Below are 22,968 nucleotides of genomic sequence, written 5' to 3'. Positions count from 1 at the left end.
AATTCTGAAATTTACATAGTGCACGTTATCAATCATTAATGAAATAAATCCTTATTTGTTGCTTCCGCTATGTGTTTTGTACGAGATACAAAACCAGTTTTTCCTTCACTTTTGGTCCCACTCCAAGCCACACACTAAAGCCCAATTGGAAAGGCCCAATAGGCTAGCCCAATTAGATAATCAGTTAGTTATAAAGGGAGAAACATACAGAATTTTTATTAGAGATATAAAAAACGGTGTGTATGTGAGAGTGAGACACACTTTCATTCTCCCTTTGAAAACTGATTGAGAGATTACACATCTTGGGCATAAAGTGGAATTAGAGTGAAGATTAAAAGTATTCCCAAGTGCTTATAATCTTTGTTTTGAATTTCTCCACACCAAGGTACGCTATCTTGTTCTTAAATTCTGAAATTTACATAGTGCACGTTATCAATCATGAATGAAATAGATCCTTATATGTTACTTCCGCTATGTGTTTTGTATGAGATACAAAACCAGTTTTTCCTTCAATTGGTATCAGAGCCAGGTTTTCATCTCATGATTGTATAATATGTGATTGAATTTTAGAATTTAAGAAAACCGTTATCATTGTGTTTCAATTTTCTGCATCAAGTTATGGTGTTGTGTCATGTTTTTGATTTTCATGAAGATGATTTGGTTATGTTCGTATGCCATAAAGAATGGCTATATGAATTTGTACAGATTACACCTTCATTAATGTAAACTCTAGACAAAGAATGGTTTTGATTTTTTTTTTTATAAATAAAGTGAGGGATAGGATAGGATAGGATAGGAATTTTATTTATTGACTTTCCAAAAAGGACTACATTTTGGGACATCCAAATATGGAATAGATAACTAACAATTTGGGACAAGAGAAAAGTATAATTTATTTATTTTTTAAAATGATTTGGAGGGAGGGTATGCTACTATTCCACTTCAAAACTATCTATTGGTCAAGCAACTTGTTTGTCTTGCCTTAGCGCTTGGGTTTGAGTTGTACGAGACACATTAGTACTGGGGTTGATAGGAAAATTATTGAATATTTCGGGAGTACAATAAATGTATACTCCCCCCCTCTTATATGAATTGTGGGTTCCACCATGAATTTAATTAGTAGGACTCACAATTATGTGAGATGGAGGAGTATGCATTTATGGTACTATGAGAATATCCAATAATTACCGGAAGTCGGTGGGGGCTAATTAGTGCTAGAATTTTACTCATCATAGTGGAAAGTGACTTGCTCTTAAGATTCCACCTTTTTAATTCTTAAAAAAAAAAAAAAAAACACCAAACTTATCTAGTCACATGCATTTTCTTTACTAAAAAAAAAAAAAAAAAAAAATCTAAAATGGGAAAAAAAAATACTTCTAAGTAATTATTTGTTAATTATTGTGGAGCACAATAACATGATGCTCTCTTTTCTCATATTGGTAGTAGATTCAAGAAATTCAATTCATGGTAAGATTCAAATCTACCATTAATATAATAAGAGGGGTAAACATTAGGTAAACATATTCGAAAAGCGACCAATTAATTTCCATGCTCAACTACCCATGTTCGCTGCAAGAGTCCCACTGACATTTGTCTCCAATAGGAGACTTGATTGTTCCAAAGCGGGAGTTTCCAGTCTTCCACCCATCACTCCTGAATTCTGATCAAATAAACCTCCCAATGGGGTAAAGAAATAGACAAATAAATAAAATAAACAACAAATTAAGTAACCTCCATGTACGTACTCAAATCTCTCCGTTGATTACCCTATTATTACGCGTCAAAAGTCTATGTAATCAAATTCTAACAAAAAGCATGCAATTAAAGCTTTGACTAAACGTTCTCAGTGGCATTATTTATCTCAGTAATTAGGCCCTCTTAATCTCTGTGGATCTTCATTTAATTTTTATCTCATCAAACTTTGATGGCTTCCTCCACCAACAATATTCTCAGACTTCTTTTGCTTCTCCCTGCACTCAGCTTATCAAGAACATGGGCTCTCTACTCTTCTCATTCTTCTTCTTCTTGTTATTCTTCTTCTTCCTCTTCTTCTACTTATTCTTCTTCTTCTTCTTCTTCTTCGTCTTCTTCTTCTACTTCTTATTCTTCTTATTCTTATTCTTCTTCGTGTTCCTCTTCCACAACTTCTCCGGACTATTCCGAATATTTTGCCAACATAGAATCTATCTGCAAAACCACGCCATACCCAGAAGTCTGCCTTGAAACATTGAAACTCTCCATATCAACGGCTACCAGTCCAAACAACACGGCCTACTACCTCCATTACACCCTCAAAACTGCAATAAATGAGTCTAGAAAGCTTTCCACTCTGTTACCCAACGCCGGGATCTCAAATAATATCATCGAAAAACAAAGAGGAACCATCCAGGACTGTACGGAACTCCACCAAATCACATTGTCTTCTTTACAAAGATCAGTGTCCCGAAACAATGATGTACCCATTAATAAACGCAAACTAGCCGATGCAAGAGCTTACCTTAGCGCAGCACTCACCAACAAGATCACATGCTTGGAATCCCTCGATTCAGCTTCAGGTCCTTTGAAGCCAGCCCTGCTGAAATCCATAAATGACACTTCCAAGCATGTAAGTAATTCTCTTTCAATTCTGTCTAGCCAAAACGGTCAAAATAATAGCCAAGACGACCAAAATAATAGGCACCTCATGGACGTGGGTGTTCCAACATGGATTTCAAAGAAATTAGAGAGGCGGACTCGGTTATTGGGGAGTGAATATGATCCGAGCAAGTTACTGCTGACTGTGGCAGCTGATGGAACTGGAAACTTCAACACCATCACAGATGCTATCAACTTTGCTCCAAACAATAGCAATGATCAAACAGAGATTTATGTGAAACAAGGGGTTTATGAGGAAAATGTGGTAATCCCAAGTTACAAGCTAAACATTTTTCTGCGTGGAGACGGAACCGATGCCACTATCATTACTGGTAATAGAAGCGTGGTAGATGGCTGGACCACTTTCAGCTCTGCAACTCTTGGTATGTTAGCTAATTTCTTCAATTGCATTGCAAGCATGCCTTTTGTTTTACTTTTATATATCTAATAATTTGTGTCCCTCCCTAACTAATTTACCTTCTTTTTTTTTCTTTTTAATCTTGTAAGTTGTACTTGTGAGGCACAATGCATATTCATGAAATAGTGCCTTTTTGTTAACTAATTAAGTTTTTGTTTTTTTAATAAAATAATTCCGGAGGAGAGATTTGAACCTTAGGCATATTTGTTGAAACACCAAAAAATGCCAATTAAGCTACAATACTCTAAATTTTAAGTTTGAGCGCTACATAAACTTTAATTTGTTGGGATATACTTAAGTATTTAATTGATGTTAGGGATATTAGAAATTTTACTACATGAATATTACAAACTGAGATGTAACAAATAACAAAAAAAAAAATTGTTAAAATATTATAAATTTTACTACATAATTGATATAGTAATGAATTTTATTATTGAATTTCAAAAACATAATAAATAATTGCCTTGAATTGCTTTTTTTTTTTTAAGAGTTTCAACATATGGTGTTCACTTCTAATGATAACTCTTTATTATTAGACCAAAACACTAATCAGTTTTTAATGTAGGCGGGGTTTAAATCTCAAATCTTTTATTCAACTATCAGAGACTTTATTAGTTAACATAACTGGAACTCACTAAATTGTTTTTTTTTTTTTTTTTTTTGTGATTGGTGACATCAATTTATAAAAGTTACATAGCAGAATTTGTGGCACCCCTAGCATATCTAAAAAAACAATTCAGACACTTCTTTATTTGTTGTTAAAGTGACACCATTCATATATCAAGTCACATTAGTTTATATGTTTTTGTGATAAAATTAGAACTAAGTTAAGAATTTTTCTAAGTTTCCTTTTTCTTTTACTTGTAACTAATTAGTAATATATAATAAATTGAACTACAGCAGTGTCTGGAGAAGGCTTTTTGGCTCGAGACATACGTATCGAGAACAAAGCTGGAAGAGAGAAACATCAAGCTGTTGCTTTGAGAGTAAATGCGGACTTTGTCGCATTGTACAAATGCTCCATCATTGGTTACGAGAATACATTGTATGTCCATTCCTTTCGACAATTCTACCGAGAATGTGACATAAGGGGCACTATAGATTTCATATTTGGGAATGCAGCAGTTGTATTTCAATCGTGTGACATTGTTTCAAGAATGCCAATGTCTGGCCAATTCACGGTCATCACAGCACAGTCTCGTAACAGCCCAGATGAGACAACTGGAATCTCTTTCCAGGATTGTAATATTTTAGCTGAAGATGATTTGCACTCTAGCGTAAAAAGCTACCTAGGAAGGCCATGGAGGATGTACTCTCGAACAGTCTACCTAGTATCCTACATTGACAACTTTATTGACCCAGCTGGATGGACGCAGTGGTCCAATGATGATAATCAAGGATTAGACACTCTGTATTATGGGGAGTATGATAATAAAGGACCTGGCTCATCAACAGATGACAGAGTGACTTGGTTAGGGTATCACATAATGGATATTTTTGATACATTTAATTTTACTGTGTACCAGTTCATTACGGGTGTTGACTGGTTGGAAAAAAGTATCATTCCTTGCGAGTTTTGGTTAAATTAAATGGATTTGCCTTCCCTTTTTATGGTAAAAATAAACTCAAATTGTTTTTTTTTTTTTTTTTTAAAAGGTAATTGATGCAAGGATTGCATTATATACCGCTTCCTAATGATTTGAAGTTTGATGTTTGAACTCCTATTCTCTGATGCTATATATGTTACGAAGTCTATACGTTAGGAATTTAATGTGATTCCCAATTTATTTTCATCACTTATTACTTTTATGATGGTATGTAGTGGCTGGGGGAATATACACATTGATACAAGAAACCAACCATATGGTTTGTGGAGGTCTTATCTATACTTTTATCAGAGAAAACGTTTAAAACTTTTCGTCTATAGACTATAGTATCTGCCCAATTAATTACTTACCCTTGATATTATTACGTATGATGCAATTCCGGCAGATTAGGGCAGGTCTTTTTGTCTTCTTTTTTAATATCCAAGCGGAAAGACTCAAAACTGCTAGTTCACGCTCTTTCTTTAAACGCTTCTTGATCCTTGACGCTTGACTTTTACAACCAAAGCTACTATACAACAGTCAGTTTCTGCACATGCGTGGATGTACTAGATGTAATAACATTGGTGATTGGGCTCTTGCAAATCAATTTCTGACAAGATATGTGCAGAGTCTTATATGTGTTGGTTATGTCTAGTGTTAAATGAGTGGGTTTGGAGTGGGCAAATACATAAAATTAATTTACCCATTTATTATATATTTAACAAATTACTTCTAATCCAAACCCAACCCAACCCAATTATTAAGGATAAAACCTAACCCACTCAATTATCCAATAATCAAAATTACCGAAATGTCCCTAAATTTTGAAAATGACTAAAATACTATTAAAATCCTATTATATTACCAAAATACCCCATAAACCTAAAAAAACCAAATATGCTAAAAAAAACAACTAAAATTACCAAAATACTCCCTAGACCTAAAAATTGATCGAAATACCCAAAAACTTAAAAATGACCAAAATACTCCCAAAACCTAAAACATGACAGAAATACCCCAAAACTAAAAATGATCAAAATACTCTTGAAACCTAAAAATTACCAAAATACACTAGAAACCTAAAAAAATGACTGAAATACCCTTAAAACCTAAAAATGACCAAAATACACTAGAAACCTAAAAAAATGACCGAAATACCCTTAAAACCTAAAAATTAACCAAAACACCGCTTAAATCTAAAAAATGACCAAAATATCCCTCAAACCTAAAAATTAACCAAAATACCACGTAGACTGAAAACAAAAACACTCATTTTGTACCTTAAAAACATAGTTGTGTTTCAAGAGCACCCAATAATTTTTCATGCTCAGTTACCTATGTATGCTGCAAGAGTCCCACTCACATTTATCTCGCATTTTGTCTCCGATAGGAGATTTAGATTGATCTAAGCTGGAGTTTCCAGTCTTCCACCCACCACTCCTGAATTCTGATAAAATAAACCACCAAATGGGGAAAAGAAGTAGACAAATAAATTAATAAAAGAACAAAGTGATCGTTAACATTTTCCAGGTTCCAAGTATTCAATCTCTCCACTGATTTCCCGTAAAATTTTAAAAACATAGGAGTATATAGCATTGTCATATTACTACCTGGTGCTGTCAAAGTCTATATAATGTAATTCGATCAGTCTTCACTTCAGTTTGTCTCAACAAACTTTATGGCTTCCTCCACCTCCAATATTCTGATACCTCTTTTTCTCCTATCTACACTCAGCTTGTCAAGAACATGGGCTCTCAACTCTTCTTCTTCTTCTTCTTCTTCTTCTTCTTCCACAACTTCTCAGGAATTTTCTTACATAAAATCTGCAAAACCACACCATATTCAGATATCTGCCTTGACACATTGGAACTTGCTATCAAAGATATACCAAATGATAGCAGTCCAAACAACACCGACTAGCTACTACATCGTTTTCACCCTCCAAACTGCCATAAACGCGTCTGAAAAGATTTCCATTGTGCTATCTGAGGCCAAAGACCCAAAAAAAATCATAGAAAAACAAAGAGGAACCATCCAGGACTGCACGGAACACAACCAAATCACTGTGTCTTCTTTACAAAGATCAGTGTCCCGAATCAATGAAGCACCCTTAAATGAAGGGAAAGTAGCCGATGCAAGAGTTTACCTTAGCACGGCACTCACCAACAAGATCACATGTTTGGAATCCCTCGATTCAGCTTCAGGTCCTTTGAAGCCTGCCCTGCTGAAATCCATAAATGACACTTACAACCATGTAAGTAATTCCAAGACGGCCAAAATAATAGCCAAGACGGCCTAAATAATAGGCACCTCATGGATATGGATGTTCCAACATGATTTTTTCAAAATAAAAACTGATTTGTATCTTCATTAGATACGGATCTGATTTTTTTGAACATAGCAGATTTTGGAAGTAAAAAAGGATCATGAATAGTTGTGTTTGTCTTATTTAATACATGTAGTATGAATTTATTTCATGAATGAAATTCTCTTCTTAAGAAACCTTTTTCGTATTTTTTGAACATATAAAAGCAGATTTGATTTTTTCAATACATAAATTTGATTTTTCTTATTATTACAAAATAGATTTGTATTTTTACAAATTAAAAACAATTTTGTCAAGTTCTCAAAAAACATATCTGATTTTTCTAAACCAAAATCAATTTTTTTTTTAATCACAGAAACATATCTAAATTTTTTTACAAAGAAGAGGATGTATTCTTAAATAAATTCACGTGATTTGGTTTTGTTCATATGTGCAACATGTCATTCATAGCATGCATAAAAAGGGTACATTGGTCACAAGAGTCTAGAAGACCAGACTTTGTCTGGGCGGAATGAGTGTCTAACACTTTCTCATTCCGTAACCTAGCCTTCGAATTTAGTTCTTTTGGATATGTAGATCTATGCCTTGTCTTTATTTTTATTTCGGGTAGTTTTTAACTAGGACAAAAGCCATGTATTTTTGGTAGTTTGTAACTAGGATCCAAAACCATGTAATCTTCAATTTATCAAACTTGTACTTATTTTTATCCAATCAATAACAATGAGGCAATTCAATCATGTAAATTTGTATTTTCTTTTTTCTTTTTTTTTTGTATAAAAAATAAGTGGCAACTTCACACCACTTACCCAAAAAGAGAGGTGCCCTAAAAAGCACACCAAAAATCTCTCTTTTTTTAGAGCACCAAATTCCTGGTCTCACACACTAGTTTTATGGTCCAACCGAGGTTGAACTAGTGGTTGAATCGATGACGTAATAAATAATTTTAAAATTATAAAAATAAATTGATGTGCATTGATAATAGCTTAATTTTGCATATTTATATCATTGTTAGAAAGCATTATCATACTTATTTTGAGATAATTCATGCATTTTATATTTGGTTTTGGAATAGTGGTGAATAATTAATTTTGTACTTAATTGAATCCTATTGCGTGAATTTATCCTTTGTAGGAGAATGAAATTAAATAAGTGGATTTGTGCAAAAAAGAAAGCTAATGGATTTTACTTTTACAAGGGCCATGATGAAGTTAAAGAAGACCAACCCAATTAAATTAAAGTCCAATTGGAGCAGAGAATCAAAGGAAATTTGCATCAAATCCAAGTTGAATTCGGATTAGGATTCCAGCCTGCACATCAGTTAGTATTTTTGGCATAACTTTCGGCTCAGATGTCCAATTGAGATGATTCAAGTTGGGCTGGAAAGATAACTTAGAGGGATACAACTTTTTAGTTTACCAAAAGTCATAATTCTAATGTTAAATGGGCCAAAATTGTCGGTTAAGTGAAGCCTAAAAATCTGAAAATTTTCCCAAACAGGAATTCAACTTGTAATATGATTCCTTGATCTATTTAAAGGCTCTTTAGGGCAAAATTCAAGGGGGGCTAGTGCTAGGGCTGGGGGCTGAACCTAGAGAGTGCGGCTACTTCTTTGGTTTTCTTCCATGACTGTTAGTTTTATTTTATTTGTCTAGTTTAATGTTTAGTATTTTATTCTTGTGTTTTATTTTAATTACTATGAGTAGCTAAATTTATAATTAGGGTTGAGAATGAAACCTTGTTAAGGATTATTAGTAATATTTATGTGATTTGATTTTTTCCACAATAGTTGTTCTTTAATGATTTAAATTGTTCTTGCTTCATATCAATTGACTAAGATGAGATTCTAGATATGAGTTCAATCATGTTTTTCTCATAATTTAGGATTTATCTTAATTAATTGAATGTTTGGTTTATTAATTCTTGATTACAAAATTGGATATCGCTTGTGATTTGTCTGTCAATAGATACAATTTATGATTTGATTTTTAGAATTGGATATATCTTGTGATTTGTTTGGCTATAGATACAATTGATAATTTGATTTTATACTTAAGAAGCGAAGAAGAACATGCTTTTGATTTTTAAAATAAGGGTTTTAATGAGAATATTTTCCATGATAGCAAGATTGATTTCTAGATTATCATGTAGTGAGTTGGGAAAAATTAATGATCATAAGTATATGCTGATATGACTTACAAGGCGGATTCCAAAACCTTAATTCCTTTCCCTTGATTGTTTTTATCTTTTTATTGCTTTATATCTTTTGCTTAGTTTAACTATATGCTTAATTTTATTATTTTCTTAGTTTATTTACTTTCAAAACAACCAATTTTTATTAAACTAGATTAGGATTAATTTGGTTAAGATTTAATTAATTTTCTATGTTCATTCAAGTCCCTGTGGGTTCGACCTCGTTCTTGTCAAACTATACTACGGCACGGTTCGTATTCTTGCGAGTATTTTAAAATTTCACAACATAAATAATGTAAATATATGATAAATCATTATATTAAATATATCCTATTCTAATATTCTATTATTTAATTAATTTTTTTTAACCTATAAAGTACTAACACGTTTTTTGTTGGGTCGTACTGCAACTCTTTTTTTTTAGAGAGTTTCAACTTATGACGTCCATTTCTGATGATGGCTCCTTATCATCAGACCAACAAACCAATTGGTTTTTGGTGTAGACGGGGATTGAACTCCAAATCTCTTGTTCAATCATCAGAGATTTACCAATTGTGCTAAGTGGAATTAGTAGCGGCTCTAAGAATTTTTTTCGGGGTGGTCCTTAAGAAGCATAAATTACACAATTTAATTAAAAGAGAAATTCACATATTGACAACAACAACCAAAAAATATGCAACTAAATACTACATCCTTGTCTATACTATATTCAAACCATTTTCTATTTTCGTACCATTCGAAACTAAATGAATGAGTCTTTCCAAAAAAATTTGTTAGAGGGTATTTATCAAGACAAGGTTGACAAGGGTCTTTTTATAAATAAAAATCTTCTTAATTTCATTGTGATTATTAGGATGATAAGATGATGTATTTTCCCATAGCCCAAGATTTGAATGATGATTGTCTAAGTTAACACGAATTCACAATGATGATTGTTTAAGTTAAAGTCAACACGAATTTGCTCAAAAGATGAAGATGAGTCTTGGACAAGAGTTGACTCTTGGGTATGTGGTTTCCTTATCAAATATTTGACCACAATACTAGCTAAAGAATAAACAATAAACTATAAGTTCATTTGAAATATTATTTCTTAAGACAATAAATGTATTAATTATTGTTGTTTAGCTGTTTCATTAGTTTTTTTTATTGACCACTAGTAGTCTAGCACACACCCCACTACTTAGTTTGCTTTGCATAATGTAAAGACTAAAAGTACAGTCTCATCCACTTGGCTCACCCCCATTGCCAAACATCATTTAATTTTTTTTGTCTTTTATAATGTCTTGTTCATTAATGCCCACTAGTCTAGTCCACTACCACAATTTTGCCCAATCCATGCCCCATGACCCCATCCACCACTAACCCCCCACTCAAGAGACAAGAGCCAAACAACACAATTACACAAAAGTCAAAAGATGAGAGTCTAAGTATCCGTTTGGCAAAGATTATTTTTGACAACTTATTTTACTATTTAGCTTATTTTTGCTACTATACATGGGTCACACTGCACATTTTGGTACCATTCATGGGTTTTACTGTACTATTTCAGCCAACTTTTACCTTTAATTACAGTACTTTTAGCAAAAAGTTTTCAGTTTCAACAAAATAAACGAATTCCAAACAGACTTTAAGTCTAAGTCGCAAGTCAGAGGATAATGGGTGGGTGAAGTTAAAGAAATGTAACACCCCAGCCTTTACAAAATAAATAAACAAATAAAAGGATTGTTTTGGAAATTATTTAAGTGGGGGCATTTTTGTGATAAGACCCAAGCCTAGCCCTAGCCTTATATGTAACCCACGTTGGCTTCTTCCTTTATTTTTCTAAAGTGAGGCCTCCCATCACCTTTCCCTCTTTCCTCTAGTCTTCCCATTCCCCATGGCCAAAAATCCTCTCTCTCATCCTCATGTGAAGTTTATTCACTTTTGCCTCTTAAATTTCTATCTTGGCCGACTCATGGAAGGTTCTTTTCCAATCAAAATCAACCACCAAGAGTTCTAGTGGCTATTTTGGCAGACCCATTGGAAAGACCATCCCTATGAGTTTGGTTAATTCAATAGATGAGGTAAAAATCTAAGTTTTTTGTCATTTTTTTTTTCAATGAAATCCTTTGGGCTTTGTTAGTTTGGTGAGTATTGGGAGTTTAGAGGGTTATGAGGATTTGGGCAGCAAGAGTTTTTATTAAATCCAAAAATTTCAAACTATTTGGGGGTGTTTGCTTTGATGGGGTGTTTTGGTTGTTCATTTTACTAATGGATATTTAAGGTTTGGTTTCCTAGAGCAGCTATATGGGTTTTGTTGTTGCATGAGTTGATTCCAAAGTGTTTCCTTTGCATTTGATTGGCTTTGACATATGTGGATGTGAGCATGTGCTTGTTGCATGTCAAGTGTTTGGTAAATTACCTATATGAGTTAGAAGATCAAATTTCTTGACTCGTGTTGTGATGACTATTATATGAGGTTATTGGTTGTATTCATAGTTGTTATCATGTGCTAAAACATGTAGCTTTGAGGTTAATCAAGTCTGAAAGTTTTTGGCATAGTATTAAGATTATAGTAATTTTATTTTGGAATTGTAAATCTGTCCCTGATAGATTTGAGTCAGCTGCAATACATGATTTTTAATAAATTACAAAACAATCTTTTTAGGCTGAATTTTTTATGGTGCATACTACACATATAAGAGCTTATACCTATTTAATTTCAAGTTAATCGGATAACTTTTCATGGACCAAACAATTTTTACAAAATGGCTTACCTACTGTGTATTGAATCTAAAGGTGCAATGAAAATGCTGGGATTTTGTGGAATTTACTTCAAATCTTTGTTGAATGGATTGGTTTGTAAATTCATGTGCTTTCTTTGACATGTGTTTTTCTTAGTTAAGTCGAATAATGGTATGGTTTAATCATTTAGTGCTCTAAAGGGAAACTCATGAGATATGCTACCCCTATTATGAATTGATGTGTTTTATGTTATGTTATGTTTATATGTGCACATTGCTTGTAATGGAGAATTAAAATGTTTTGATTTTGTGTTGTGGCACTATGAGTTTGTATGCTTGTTTGGTTCCCGTTTGGAAATTGGTACTTGTCTTAGGTTGGGCAAGCTAGGCTTTAGTGCATTTGATTTGTTTTAGGGGATCCTATTCGATTTTGGAGACAAATTTGATGATAAACTTTGCGATAGGTCTTGTTATTAATAGGTTTGCTCCTTATGTTTCTAGGTTTTGAGATTCTTGGTGAAGGACCTAGTGATGGGATTTTGGTTGATTTCTTTTATTTTTGCAACTAAGAAGTAAGTGGTGTTTACTAATTTTGGGGGGGTTTCCCAAAATAGTGTTGATTATTAAACTATTCTATATCAAAGAAATATGTTGATATTCTATATATAAATTGATATTTTATAAATGTTTGATGTGCACATTGACTATTCGTTTTATGAAAATCTTGTGGGACAACCTAAATTTATTTAAACTTGTATGTGTGAATATATCTTTATATTTTGAGAATTATGAATGGATTATTTTTGTGAGAATATTGAAATGTGTTTTGAAAACCTATGGCAAGTCATGATAAAAAGCTCAATATTGTATTTAGTCCTTAGTAGGGACAATCATATTGCAGCTAGTCTTTAGCAGGGGACGGTCCTAGAAAAGGGGATAGTAAACATTTGATAGCTCCTTAGCAAGAGACTATACTATTGAGGATCCAAAAATGAAGTTCCTTAGCAAGGGAGTGCACCTTTAGGTTCCAAAGGATCCATCCTTAAGAAAAGGGATGTAAAGAAGGTTCTAGTCCTAAAAGGGGACAATACAACCCTGTCAACGAGGTTTAAACGTTGACCACGAGAAAATCCTAGGAAATTATTTATATGATGGTATTGGTATATGTATTATGATGGCTTACAATATGAAGATATTTTCTTTTAAATGAAATATTTGATGATAAAATATTGATAAGTTACAAGTTATGAATTTGTTGTAAGAATTATTTATTTGAAAGGTTTGTTCCCACACCCCAATGTTAGTGAATTCCACTTATTGAGTTATTTCACCCCCACCCTTTATTTTCCATTTATATATACATTAGAAGGATTATTGGAGTAGAGATTCTTGAAAGGCAACAGTTACAAATTATTTTGTGAAACTGAGGATATTATTATTATTATTTTTATGGCATTAAACATTGTACTGGAGAATTATTTTGAGGATGTTTTGTCTTTGGTGGATTAGAGCTCTGACATTTGTGATGAGATTTTAGGTTTGCCGCTTTCTTTTATTTAATATTTTTTATGGATTATTCAAATTGAATAGACTTTTATTGCTTATGATTTTGGGTCGTTACAAGAAATATAAAACATGGGTTGTGTTAATGTGCACCATAAGATACCCGTTAACAACAACTTTTTTAACTTTTTATTATTACTAGTCGCAAACCCGTGCAATGCACAGGAAAGCTATTGAAAAATAGATTTAATATTTCTTTTATTCTACAAAGAGTAATTATTTAATATTTATTTTATTCTATATTACTAGTCGCTAATCATTGTGTAGCAGATTACATTCTATTGAAAATTAAAATTAAAATTAAAATTAAAAATCAAAAAGAAGAAAAGAGGTGTAACATCATTTTGAGTTGTAAATCTATAGTTTAATATCATTTAAAACTTTTTTTAAGATATAATGTGTTTGGGTCTAAAAGAGTATGGGTAAACACAACCGTGAAAAGTTCTTAAGAGTAGAGTTTCTCTAGATTGAATGTGTTTAAGGTTAATATTTATGGACTTTTGTTTCAATGGCCAATTAGAGAGGCGTTATTGTCAATAAAGTTTACCAAAATGAAATTTTACACCAGTTGAGGTTTGTATCACATTTTTCAACAAAAAAAAAAAATTGAAAGAAAAAGTTGAACAATTATTCTATATGATCCTTTAATCTAGATTTAACTTGCTTCTAAAGTGCAAACAAATCATTTCCCCATTTTCAATTTTATTATCAGTTGTCTCAATTTCATACTGCTACCATGCCAAACACATTTTTGATGCATACTTAGATGCATAACATCCCATAAAAAGCTTTTGCCCAATTGACATTTGGCCACAAAAGCAAACAGCCCAAAAAAAATCTGCAACTACTTCACACTCTTGGCTTTAGTATTCTTGGAACCAAATACTTACTAATCATCAGATCTTGTATAGCAAATCGTTGCACACCCCGAATCCTTTTACTCAATTGATAACAATTTCTACAATTACTACAATAGGCCATTGAAAGAAAAAAAAAATTATATAGCAATAGTAACTTCAAAAGCTAACATAGTGATGTTTGAGGGAACATTTCGATAACCAGAATGCAAATCAAACTAAACTCTCTAGATAAATCACTGCTATAACAGTGCATGTCCTCCCATTACTTCTTGCGAGCCAATAGTTGCAACAAGAGTTACCACGATTGCTCTGGCTTGATGAAAGAAAAACCAAAACCTCAGCTGAAAATTTGTTACTGCAAAGAGGCAATTACTTTTAGCTGAAAAAAAAAAAGAAAAAAAAGAAAATGCAAGTCTAAAATTCTTCCCAAACCTATATAAAAAATAATTAAAAGCAACAATGAAAGAAAATTTTTTGTCAAAGTATCACGAAATTGAGACAAATATATATTAGTGCCCAAAAGAACTACAAACAACCAAGACAATTAAAAATTAACAATATACACAAAAAAAGAAACTATAGTAGCTAAATATACAAATAAAACAGTAATTAAAAGACATTGACACACAAAAATTAATATCTAAAACTAAAGAAGCATACCTTGCTCAGAAATTTTTTTATTTCAATGAGATCAAACCTAGCTTAGAAAACCTTGAATTAAAAGAACAAAATTTAAGTAGATTAGTAAAACAAAGGGCCAAATAAAGAAAATAGGTAAGAGGGAAACTCCTAAAATTAAAGTAATAACATCTCTAACAATTTTAAAAACTCCAAGCGATGAAGAATGGCAACCCCCCAACTCAACAACATCTTTGCCAAAGAATGCGTACTGTGACACATCAAAAATGTACCTTCTGCATCATAGAAGAACTCAAGTAAAAACCTATCAATTCTCCAAACCTACAATTTTAAAAAAATACCCTCCAAATATAAAAAAGACATTTAATGAAATTAATTATTCCCCCTGGAAAAAATACACACAACCTTGCATGCTTATATGCATACAGGACAGGACAATCATAAAAGGGTTTTTGAACTAATCATAACCTCACTCTCAAGCCATTTTGAATTCAAACCTGATGATGCGATGAAAATCAGTAGGCTGGATGCTTCGGACTTGAAAGGACTACTCGCTATCTTGATGGCCTAAAAAAGAAAAGAAATGCAATCAAAGGTGACCGGGGTTGCCGGCCAAGAACCCTCTGATGGCAAAGTTAGTTTTCTTTCTATAACTTTGGAGTTCCAACTTTTTAGGAATGTCATGCGTACCTTTGTTTTGTCTGAATGGGCATTTATATAGTGTCCTAAAGGCAATTATCAAACTTGTAACCTCCCCTAGATTCGAGGAGGTGAGAGGGTTCAAAGATAACTTTCACAACTGCTTAGGAGTTATATACTTCTCATATAACGGTCACTGGAAGTTATGCGTGTAATAAGGAGTTGTAACACACACTTGGGAATTTTTCTAAGTGTGAAGGCCTCATCCGAGGATCTTCCTGTTGAGTGTACCACGCTTAGGAACAAAGGTCGTTCCCCCTATGGACGGCCTTTGTTCAGGACGAGGTTTGTGGCTCTTCAGGACGAGACGACGCAGTTTTGTCCCCTGATCATATGAATCTTGTCCAAGATTCTTCCTCCATGGACGAGATAGTTATTGACAAGGTTTCCATAATCCTTGCTTCGCTGGCCTTGTCCTGGACGACCTCTATGGACAATGTCGGGGTTGGTACTTCATCATACTCTATCAAATCCAATTTTCTCAAAAAAAAAAAAAAATTAAAGATCTTTTGCTAAAATCCACATTATAGTGAAACACAAAACCGTTAACTTATTTCAAACAACAAATGATGCAGCATAAAACATAGCCCAAACGTGAAATCATATTACTTGTTTCAATGAAAAAAATTGGAGTGGCATTTCATGAATTTGCACAAATAAGTCATTCTATCCAATATAGTGACAATTTTTGAATGTAGTATTATACAAAATATGAATGGTTTTGATTCATGGGAAACTAAACAGGCCAAAGAGATGTGCCCAATGAGGGAAACATGCAAAGAAAAATCCATTATCAGCTCAAATGTTATTTGCCTTAGTCTAATAGTTCGATAGTTGATAGATTCATAATTTCTCTGCAACTAAAAGTAATGGCTTATAGGTATTTATCATTACCAACTATGGAATGTGACAGAGACTATTTTTACAACAAAAGGCTTGCATTTCTTCTTAGCGTCAAAATCAGGGTTATTGTTTCAAATCTGTTGTAGATTAATATAACATCATGGTATCATCTATCAACCAAACTCACTCAAGCCCTTAACAAGTGGATTTGACACAAGTTAAGAGAAGTGTTTAGTTGGTGAATGGTGATATCCCATGTGATTTATATGTGGGCTCTATAAAGTTAGAGGAAGCACTCAACATCATGTACTTGCATTCGTAAAAGCAAGGACTTCTCATAGCGTGAAAATACAAGCAAAATTTTTTATTTTTGGGAAATACCTATTGGGGAATGAGTCATGGGCAACCTTGTAAACATTGTGGATTTGAAAAATCTTATCCCTTCTTGGCCTATGTTTGCTCGATTGCCTTCTCTCTCTTCTTCTCTAATAACCCAAATAGCAAACTAGAAAAAAAAAAAAAAAAGAACATGAAACTCAGGCAGGCTCAAGATATTGTGAGGCCTAAAACGACAACTTTAAGCGAGATCTATTCTTATACTTTGAATATTAATAGAATATTTATTTAAATTTTGGTTTTTCATTTAAAATCTATTTTTTTAGAAAAAAAATTACAAATTAAAACAAACTCATTGCATTACTCAATGACTATAAAACAAAAACAAACACTATTTATTGAATGAAGTAACTAAATACTAAAAAAATATGATTGAAAAGTTTAATAAAGTTATATATTTGTTATTTCTAAATAGAATTTGAGTATAAATTTATTTACAAATTAATGAGTTCTTTTAATATTTACATGTGAGAGATTAAATGATTGATCCATCCAATGAAAATATTTTTCTTTAACTGGTTTTTCTATGATAAAAAACTACTTTTTATTTATTGGTGAATATATAGGACTTAATTAATACTTCTATTGGTATAAGAATATCTCTATTGGTAAAAATTTAGGGGTCTTTTTTTATTAGGAGCCTTAGGCAGTTGCCTATTTGGCTCAATGGTTGAGTCGGCACTGATGAAACTGAAACTCATGAAAGCAAAGGAACAAAACCCAGAAACTGAAGAAAAAAAATCCTAATAACAATTTAGGTAGAATTTGATCATTTAGACTGTTTCCTTGATTTCAACAAATCCCTAAATTGACGGCAAACCTATATGAAGACAATAAGATAAGCGATTAGTTGATTCCCTGGGTCAGAGATTGAAAAAGTTGCACCCATGGTCATACTCTAGCACCATCCTCAAGTTTTCAAGAAATTAAAACTTACTGAGAATTTTGTTGCCATTTACCATTCAATATCTAACATTTTCGTTAGTTGTCACTGTGCAAAAGAATGTAGGAAACTAGCATCTCGAGTTTTATAAACTCGATTTGCAGTGTTCGTCAATACCATTACGTGGACAAATTTTCCACGTGTAGCCACGTAGAAATCGAGTTTATAAGACTTGAAATCTACACACGCCCACTTTCAAACCCCTCACTGAAACAATCACACTCTCTCAACCTCACTCAAACACTCACACTCTCTCAATCTCTCAAACGCTCTCTCTGAAACACTCTCACTCAAAATTCAAACACTCTCACTCAAACACCCAAACCAGTCACCCTCAACCCCTCGGCGTTCAACGAAAATCACCCTCACCCTCACCCTCAAACGGTCTCCTCTTTCCTCACAACCGGCTTCAGGCGATCCTTCAAAATCCCTTTTGTCCCTACCAACGGAAGTTTGAAGGTATGTTTTTGAGCTTTTTAAATAATTATTCCATCTTGGTTTTGCCACGTGTTTGTGTTTGATAATTTTTGTTGTTAGTGCTTTAGTTTTTCTTGTTAGTGTAAGATTTAAGTTAGACGAATTTGGTTTGTTACTTGTTGTATGATTTGGGTTGCTGGCATATTCTATTTTTGTCTCTGTTTTTGTTGGTTTCTGGGTAATAATGCTTGATATGTGTTTAGTTGTTGGGATTAATGTTAGTAAAATCTTTGTTATGGGGTGGTTGCAAATGTTGCAGAACTCTTCCAAAGTGTAATACTTATAAAATGCGTAAGAATGATGCAAATTTCTTCATTGGGCTCAAAATTAGAGAAATTTGTGCTTTTATTTTTGTTCTTGGGTTATAATTATGAATTTTTTTTAAAAAAAATTGGGGCTTTTGAGTTTTGATACCTTATTTTGTTCTATGGAAAATTTAAAGAAAAAAAATTGTGAATTATTTTGTGCTTTTGAGTTTTGATACCTTATAAGGACATCGCTTTGTTTTGCATCAATATCAGAGTGACTACCCTGCAAGCAAATAAGAGATGCTATAAGCCATATAGAACATGTTTTAGGAAGCACCAATTTATATGAAACTTATGGGGAAAAAATCATAGAAAATGCACATATGGCAACTTGATTTTCAAGTCTAGCACTTTGCTCTGAAAACATTTCATTTCAGAAATGTGACTGTAATGATCTTAATCTAATTTCATCTTGGGCATCTAGAAACAAATGGTAAGACGACCATTCTTGGTCAACTTATTTCCAAGATATGATAGTGATACTATAAGCATTGTCTATAATTTTATAACACATTTCGCATCTTCAACCTGCCCAAATTGACATTAAAAATATTAAAATGACATTAAAACTCAACTTCCCCCTATCCACAAAATCAAATTGGTGTATTTGTATCAATTATATGAAAATTTCTTAGTATACTAGGCAAGATAATTCTAACTACTCTTTAAGTTTAACAGACAACATCTGTTAGACTGTCACACTGCTGTCTTCAGAAGATTAAACAAATCTCTTTGGATTTAAACTTTACCTTAACAATTTGACAATCACCTTAATCTGTTCAGTTCATCATGTTGAGCTTGGTTTTCCGGTATACAGATGGGTGCATTGGTGTCATAAAACAGAGTTTGAGTTTCAAGGGCATCATAACATCAAAACACATTTCAATTATAAGTATCCAAAAACTCTTGTTTTAGCATTCCCATTTAAACTTGCTGCCAAGAATAGTTTCTCACTATGCCAATGCTTATAGATTGCCCATTATTAAATAATTCCTCCCTTTGTCCCAACTAGTTTTTTCTGTATTCCATTTTGAGATGTTGCAATATATAGTCTTATTTTGAATGGGGATCTATCTCATGTTTAGTCACATTTCCTTGCATGTAGAATAGCATTCCTTTGCCCCCACACTATTAATGATCTCACAGTTGAGTATCTGAATGTTTGCAGTATGGAGCCTCAGATTGATGACGAGCCACAGATCTTGTACCCTGGTCCACTTGATGAGTCATTGTTGATGTGACAACGATATCATCGATCAGAGGACATTTGGAATGGTGAGGTGAAATATCTAGTTCTAACAACCGCTTTAATTTTTACGTTGTCTTTGACTTTTAGTTAGCAAGTTCTTTCAAAACACAATTTGTAGTTGTAACAACCGCTATAATTTTTATGGATTTTGCAGGACCCGGGCCCACTTACGTGCCGTGGTCGCACTAAGGAGATGGCAAGCATTCAGATGGGAGATAATCGGGTGATTGACATTATCAAGTTGCTAAGGCTGGAAGGATTGTTTAGGGCCCCTTCTAGAGAGATAGATCATTGCCTAATTTCGGCCCTAGTTGAGCGATGGCGGCCGGAGACGCATACGTTCCATCTTCCACATGGTGAGATGTCAATCACCCTACAAGATGTGAAGGTCATTTTCGGACTTCCTATAGACGGTGAGGTCTTGGTTGGGCCGACTGCTGTGGTGGATGGGGATTGGTGAGATCTGTGCATGGAGTTGCTTGGTTCTACTCCGGCGAATGACAACAAAACTTTGGTGGGGCAAAGAATTCTCATCAGCCGCCTTGTTGATGCCATTGCAGCGCCACTGCCTCATGACGCAACGGAGATACAGATACACAAGTATGCTCGGTGCTATATTTTAGCGCTGCTAGGGGATAAGCTTTTCATGGACAAGTCGGGAGATAGGGTGCATTTGATGTTCTTGGCGTTCCTGCGTGACCTTCGTGATCCGCCACAGTATAGTTGGGGTAGTGGTTGCTTGGCTTGGTTGTACAGAGAGTTGTGTCGGGCAAGTGAGAAAGGGGCATCGCAAATTGGTGGGGCGTGCACATTGGTCTAGTATTGGGCATGGGCAAGGTTGCCATTCTTGTGCCCGAGGATAGAGCCCCCACCTGGATGTGATTATGGCCCATGGCCATATGCTCCACTTGCATTTAAGTAAGTATTTTTTCTGATATTGTGTGTGTTTTGCAATGTACTCTTCTTAGTAACTATAACATGGGTATTATCTTATCTTATGTTATTCGCTTGTAATTGTAGGTGGGTGTGGGTGCCAAGCTCGAAGAGTAGGCCATCCAGCATGGCCTTGATCCACTATCGCGAGCAATTAGTTAGAATGCAGCCGGACCAAGTATTGCAAACAAAAATTCTGTTTGGTTATGTTAATTTTCCTTAAGAATATGATTGTTTCATCCTTTAACACATTTTCTGTTTTAATTTTTGTTTTTCCCTTTATCTATGTATTCTCCCTTGTTTTAATAAACTTGATGTTATGATAATTGTTTTTTGTTTCTATTGTAGATTGTGTGGCAGCCATATGAGGCAGACTTCGGCCACCTTCCTGACTTTTGCGTTGCATGGAGGGATACGTGGACGACAAGGGTGCCACTTGTGTGTTTTTGCATAGTAGAGATACACCACCCAGATCGTGTCCTTCGTCAGTTTGGGTTGGCGCAAGAGCGGCCCGACCATGTTGTGTACGATGAAAGACTGCATAGAATAGACTTGCATGGGAAGGTGGAAAAGAATTGGAGGGAGGAGCATGGACCGTATATCCTTACATGGGATATGAGACAACAACGACTTTGCCATGCACCTCCTTAGACTGGTGAGATGCCTCGCGATCATGACTATTACCGCTGGTACCGTCCAGTCACTCGAAAGTATGTCGACCGCAATAGCGTAAAATTAGATATATCGGTAATGTGTTCTAATTAGATATATCTTAGTTGAGTATTTGGGTAGATTAATAAGTACTATATTATCCATTCTACAATTGATACGTAAATGTCTCAAATCTAATTGTACTGGTTCTTTCTCGGTTTTAGATTGAAAGCCATTTAGCGTTGTTGGAGATGCTTCCTGTAGGCAGCCGAGCCCACAACCATGTCCGACGCGTCCTAAATGATCTGGTTGGGCTTGGTGGTGGTCCTGCACCAAATGGGGAGGCAAATAATGGGCATGAGACTGAATCAGCAACTATTGCAACCCCAAGCACAAGTGCAGCACCCGTACGTACACCGACCCGTGCTACTGCAGCTAGGGGCCGTGGTGGGCCTGCTACAGCAAGCCCAAGCACAAGCGCAACTAGGGGCCATGGTCGGCCTGCTATAGCAAGCCCAAGCACAACTGCAGCTAGGGGCCGTGGTCGGCCTGCTACAGCAAGCCAAAGGACAAGTGCAGCTAGGGGCCGTGGTCGGTGTGCAACAACCACTCGGGTTGTAAGTAGTCTTGAGATACCTGCACCCATCCCGCATGCATCTCTCCAGCCCGAGGTCCCTCCACCCATGGTAGATGCATCTCCTCAGCCCGAGGTCCCTTCATCCACCCCACCTTCGCAGCCCAGTTTCGATCTTGGTATTCATTCTCAGTTGACCCCTCCTATGCACCCCGAGACACCCTCAAACCCATCCACCAGCTCCAATGCACCCAGTTTGCCCATAGACCCACCCCGTACTGAACCCATGACAATGATCCCCACTCCTGGCCTGTACACAGAGCATCATTACCCACCTACCTCATCCTCATCTAACCCTCTAGGACCTCCAATTGGGATTGACACTCTACAACCAGATACTAATGTACCGGACGAGCATCCCCCTCATCAGCCCTCACCCCCACGAGGTAGACCGCAACGTGCTAGAAGAGCTCCCACTTGTGGGACAGGTGGACACAAAATAGGACACAAAGGCAGCTCTATGGTACGATACCATTAATTACGATGTATAGGCCTATTTTGCAGTTCACACACCTTATCATTTCACCAAATATTGATTGTATGCATCTAATGTCTTTGCAGCACGATGATGAGCCTAAGGATGATGCCCCGCAGCCTCCTCCCCCGCCCAAACATTACACGAGGGTTAAAAAACGCAAAATTGGTAAACCTTGAAAAAGAGGTTTGTTACAGAGGTAGTGTCTAATGTGATCTTTTTTTTTTTTTTTTTTTTTTTTTTGGGGGTGTTATTTGTTGTGTGTGCGTTTGTTAAATTACCTGGTATCTAAATGTTGGCTTTCTTCCTGCCCTATATTTATGGATTGGTTTGCTGTACTAGAACTCCTCCACGAGTGGCATTTTTTGTTTTGACAACTGTAAAGGACAAGATTCTAACAACAATACTTAATTTCAGG

At 34.7% G+C, this 22,968-nt stretch overlaps 1 protein-coding gene across 1 annotated transcript; it reads left to right on the top strand.

Moving 5' to 3' along the window:
- The first annotated feature begins 1,924 nt into the window (after positions 1-1,924).
- Positions 1,925-22,062, top strand: LOC142616684 (uncharacterized). The gene is made up of 9 exons (XM_075789479.1): positions 1,925-3,017; positions 3,956-4,634; positions 6,376-6,895; positions 20,012-20,080; positions 20,333-20,574; positions 20,878-20,968; positions 21,139-21,228; positions 21,666-21,848; positions 21,973-22,062. Exons 1-9 carry the CDS (start codon positions 1,925-1,927, stop codon positions 22,060-22,062), a joined length of 3,057 nt encoding a protein of 1,018 aa, XP_075645594.1.
- The last annotated feature ends 906 nt before the right edge of the window (positions 22,063-22,968 follow it).

This window comes from Castanea sativa, chromosome 11 (assembly GCF_040712315.1).
Source record: "Castanea sativa cultivar Marrone di Chiusa Pesio chromosome 11, ASM4071231v1".
Lineage (NCBI taxonomy): Eukaryota > Viridiplantae > Streptophyta > Magnoliopsida > Fagales > Fagaceae > Castanea > Castanea sativa.
Note: the sequence above shows the minus strand (reverse complement) of the source record. Positions and strands in the feature narration are given on the sequence as shown.